This window comes from Oxyura jamaicensis (assembly GCF_011077185.1).
Source record: "Oxyura jamaicensis isolate SHBP4307 breed ruddy duck chromosome 1 unlocalized genomic scaffold, BPBGC_Ojam_1.0 oxy1_random_OJ60861, whole genome shotgun sequence".
Lineage (NCBI taxonomy): Eukaryota > Metazoa > Chordata > Aves > Anseriformes > Anatidae > Oxyura > Oxyura jamaicensis.
In genome coordinates, this window is record NW_023302814.1 from 1,033 (window position 1) to 5,493 (window position 4,461).

Consider the following 4,461-nt stretch of genomic DNA (forward strand, 5'->3'; position numbering starts at 1 on the left):
AGATAAAGATCTAGCCTAAGTCTGATGAAGTATTATTTAGAAGCTTCCCTTTTCCAACCAATCCACCGATTATGTACAATACACGACATACACATTTAGACACATGCATGCACACAAAAACTAACATGGACTGATGAAATGATACTTGCGTGTGTGATGTAAACTGTATCTTTAGAATTAAACAGTTCTTCACTTTAATACAAACAATTTTTTTTTTTTAATAAGTGCTGCATTAAGGATGAAAAAAGGATTAAGAGTAAATGCCAACTTGTCTAATGCTGGTGTAGAATTAGAAATCATCAACATTACAACAACCAATATAGAGCAAAGCAAAAACAAGAACTCAAAGCCTCTCTAGGATCTTAGAACACCACCATCTCAATTATCTTCTTACCTGTGCACTGTTATGGAAAAAAAGAATTGTAAAGAAACTTGCTATTCATTTTCATTACAGTTGATAGCTTAGTTATGTAGCCGTATGTGACAGGTGTTAGCAAACTTTCCACAATAATAGCAAAATATGAACTTTTGAGCTTCATACCCAAACAGGGGGATATCAACTACATCTTCTTCTATTAAAAGAAGTAGTCTATCTTCAAGATCTTCCTCACTCTCAGGATAATATTCTACAACGGCTTTGACTTGAAGTCCAGGTGCAACAGGTTTTTCTGGATTTTCCACAATCAGTTTAAACTGCAGTGCAAAAAACAAATATTTAATCCGTTTTTCATTTTTAAGATTGAAAAACATATACGTATGGTTCATTTTTCAGAGTAACACACAGACTGATTTAAAGAATGAAGAAATTCCTCTTCCTATTTATTTCTATTCATGTTTATCCTTTTTCCTTTTTACAGTAGAACAGAAAGGCAGAAAGAATACTAAATCAACACTTTAATGTAATTTGATGGGTTGACAAAGTACCGCTCCTAGTCCTTTCAAGAGAGCTCTAGCTTTTGCTGCTGTTGCCATAAACACTGTGAAGCACCATAAGGTAAGGTCAGATACTACTTAATACAGAATCTTTTCAGTATCTGAGAAAGCAGCAAGGATTAAATCTCAGTCCCAAACAGCCTAAGAATAGGCTGTAGATCGGACCTGCACTCAGCTGGATTAAAATGAAAGTATCACTATACATTGAAAAAGTCTTCCAGAAGGGCCCATGCACCTCTAATTCTTTGAGGGGAGGGGGGGAGGGAGGCTGTAGAATGAAAGGAAAAAAAACAGAAGCAGCTGACACAAAGTACCTTTCTCCTTTGTTGTCTGTATGCATCTGATAATATCCAACTCACATCACTCTATGCATAACTGCATACGCCCAGTTTAATAAATGCTTATTTCTGAAACAGAGTCATCCCAGTATTCTTGAAGTTTTCTCTACTCTCTTTACTTGGAATATGCAAAGGCAATTTAAACTTGTTGATTCCTTTCAAATTTCCCTAGCAGTAAAAATACTCAACTAAAAGAAATGTGTTACATAATATGCATCAAGATTATGGGGTTGATTTTGAAATAGCAGCCAGTAATCATGCTTTGATTTTGAAGTGTGCAAAGTCTTCTCTAAAAATGAATTAACAGCCATGCATATTCATTCTTTATAAGGGAAAATTAATATTTTGGAATAACAAATTTTTAATGAAACCTACGGAAAACTGCACCGTGAGTTAAATTCCTTGGCATGCATTTTTCAGCTGCTCACTGTGGCAGCTCAGTTGACTTTCAGTTCTCGCACTCCATGAATGTAATGCTTCAGAAAACTTACCACCAAGTCACCCATTTCAGAGCCATGTACTCACAGAGAGCAGCACCAGGTCTGGGAATGAAAGAGCAGCACAACAGAACCTCCTGGAACCAAACATCTGAAGTGGAGTCTTGTCCCCTAGCTCTCACATTGGGCATCTCACGCACACTGGCATTAAAATATTCAGCCGAAGTCATGAGATACTTGGGGTTTTTTTTGCTCACAGTCTCCATCCTCATAAATTACGAGGAGTAACCTTTTCTCTCTTCTCAAATTGACTCTGCTTTTCCATTTCTGAAGTATGTGAAAAATTGATAAGGCTGATGAAAACTAACAGAACTGAGAATAAGTTCACAGCCCTACCAGATGAAGCACTCTCAACAGCTCCCAGCTCATCCCAAAATGCTTCAGTGACAGGGTAATAAAAATTAGGCCGTCAACATCATGTAATTTGCAATATTTAGGGAGGGGTAAAATGCATGTCATCTTCACAACTCTTCCCCTTATAAACTGATTATAGGGAGAGTGAAAGTATCCAAGGTATCTGAATTGTCTCAAAATTACATTGATGACTAGCTTGGAAAGTACTGCTTCATGGCTCTACTTGCTATTATCACAAAGCAGTGTCTGCTTCCATTCAGCCCCCAATGCCAGCCCAACACTTTGGTCCTCATTCTTAAGTAATTAGCAGATAAAACTAGTTGGATGAAAGACCAATATAAAACTGCTGACCCCAGCTGGGTTTTACAGAGCCCACACAGGTTGCCTCCCAAGAACTAACCTGGTTAGAACTGGAAGGATTGAAAAAGGCTGACATTGCAATTTCCAGAACTAATCAGACGAATACAGAATCATGCCATCCTCACGAAAAAAAATAAAATAAAATAAAACTCCCTTTGCAGAGAAAGCCTTCCACAAGCAAGCACTGCGAATGGACTGCTCTCAGAAAACTTAAAGAGTACAATACAGAAATGACCCAGCTACCATCAGCGCTATGGAAGTCCTCGCAGAAACAATTGCAAAAGCTGTGACCTGCAGCTGATCTGGAACATCTCACAAATTCGGTGTTCACACCACAGCCAGATGGCCCATTTCTACACCGCCCTCCTCAGAATGACAAGGAAAACACGTGCTTCTTGCAGGGTTACATTTCTGGAAAGTGCAAAGCCTGACTGGGGAAGTGGGAGTTGTTTCCATAAAGAACTCGATACACTATGGCATATGAGAAAGCTGAACTACTTCTGTTAAAGGGATGGATTTCACAAACAAGTTAGCCCTCAGCTTGCTCAGGAAAACATTGAACTGGCGAGGCTCGAGCTCATTTCACTCCGAGCTGCAGGCTTCAGCTGAGCAGCCTCACGTGGGGCCCTGTACGAGAACACTTCCCAGGGGTCACCTGAACGACACCCAGGCTTCCTCACGAGGAGCAACAGCTGAACCAGGGCACCGGCTGCCTCCTCCGGATCGGCCACACGGCGTAACTCAGACAGCTTCGGCTCCAGGAACTGTCCCCTCGGCTGTCCCGTGTGTCGTTACCCAACTACTTTAAATATAGTGACACGCTTTCATGGGGGGAACCCAAGGAGCACCGGGGGCTCCGGGCGGGTCCCCCCGAGGCTCTCCCCTCACCCAGCCGCGCTGCAGCGCTGGCGGAGCCGCAGGGGCACGGCGCCGGCGGCTGACCGGCGACAGGCCGGGGGCTGCGAGGCGGGCAGCCCCCCGCGGCCGCTGCGCTCCGCTCCGCTCCCCTCCCGCCCCTCACCTGGGGCCGGCGCGGCGGCAGCAGGCAGAGGCGGCAGCTCCCGGCGCGCAGGTTGCGGACGCTGAGCGCGGCGCGGTAGCGGCGCCCCGGCAGCGCGGCCCCGAAGCGCAGCAGGGCCGGGGCGATGCGCACCCCCAGCACGTCCCGCCGCCCGCCCGGCATGGCGGCCGCCGCTGCCTGGAGACGGTCGTTAAGCAGCGGACGCGGAGCGCTGACCGGTGCCGCCAGTGCGGTGAGGCTGGCAAGAAGCCAGCGCTGGGGCAGGCAGCGGCCCGCGCTGCTCTTGGCTTCGGTGCGGCTGGAGAAAGGACGGGGAGCGGCACGCAGGCGAAGCCGCAGACCTCAGTCGCGATTAACCCCAAAGGCTTTGCCTCGGATTACATCAACCCCTGAAAGTGCCGGGGGACTCGAGCTGTTTAGATCGTTAATGTGAAGTGTGGGATCCTTAAAAATTCAAGGGACAGCAACCCAGCTGTAGACTACTGAGGAAAGAATGGCAGTATGGCATTACCAGCACGAGAAGTAAAATAAAGGAATCTGCAGGGAGTTCTTTGGGACAGCTACTGGTTGTGGGGTTACATCATAAGGTTTTATTTATTTTGGGGGGGGTGGGGGGGGGGAGCATAAGGGTGGCTTCTGTGAGAAGAATCCAGAAGCTGCCCCATGTTAGATAAGGGCCCCGCCACTGGCCAGGGCCAGGCCAATAAGCAATATTGTTTGCGCCTCTATGGAAAAAAAAAAAAAAAAAAAAAAAAAAAAAAGCAGAAAAAATAACCTGCAGGGGAACAGCAGCTGGGAGAGGTAGAGGAGGGAGAAACAGCCTTGCAGGTGACAAGATCAGTGCAGCAGGAGGGCAGGAGGTGCTCCAGGCAGGCAGCAGCAGTTCACCTGCGGGCTGTGGAGAGGCCCCTGGTGGAGCAGGCTGTCCCCCTGCAGCCCATGGGTCCCACACGGAGCA

General features: G+C 46.4%; 1 protein-coding gene across 1 annotated transcript; it reads right to left on the bottom strand.

The window, feature by feature from the left end:
• Positions 1-398: 398 nt before the first annotated feature.
• LOC118156806 (cilia- and flagella-associated protein 47-like) lies at positions 399-3,700 on the bottom strand. Its single transcript, XM_035311027.1, has 2 exons — positions 3,504-3,700; positions 399-693 (listed from the first exon to the last, which is right to left on the bottom strand). The coding sequence occupies exons 1-2, from the start codon at positions 3,663-3,665 to the stop codon at positions 463-465; spliced, it is 393 nt and encodes a 130-aa protein (XP_035166918.1). The 5' UTR covers positions 3,666-3,700; the 3' UTR covers positions 399-462.
• Between the last annotated feature and the right edge of the window lie 761 nt (positions 3,701-4,461).

What these genes read in the sequence shown, in the direction of transcription:
- LOC118156806 (XM_035311027.1), bottom strand. Translation starts at nt 3,665, where the DNA reads ATGCCGGGCGGGCGGCGGGACGTGCTGGGGGTGCGCATCGCCCCGGCC. An exon ending in TGCCGCCGCGCCGGCCCCAG is followed by an intron (nt 694 to 3,503) that starts GTGAGGGGCGGG and finishes TTTGCACTGCAG; the next exon opens with TTTAAACTGATTGTGGAAAA.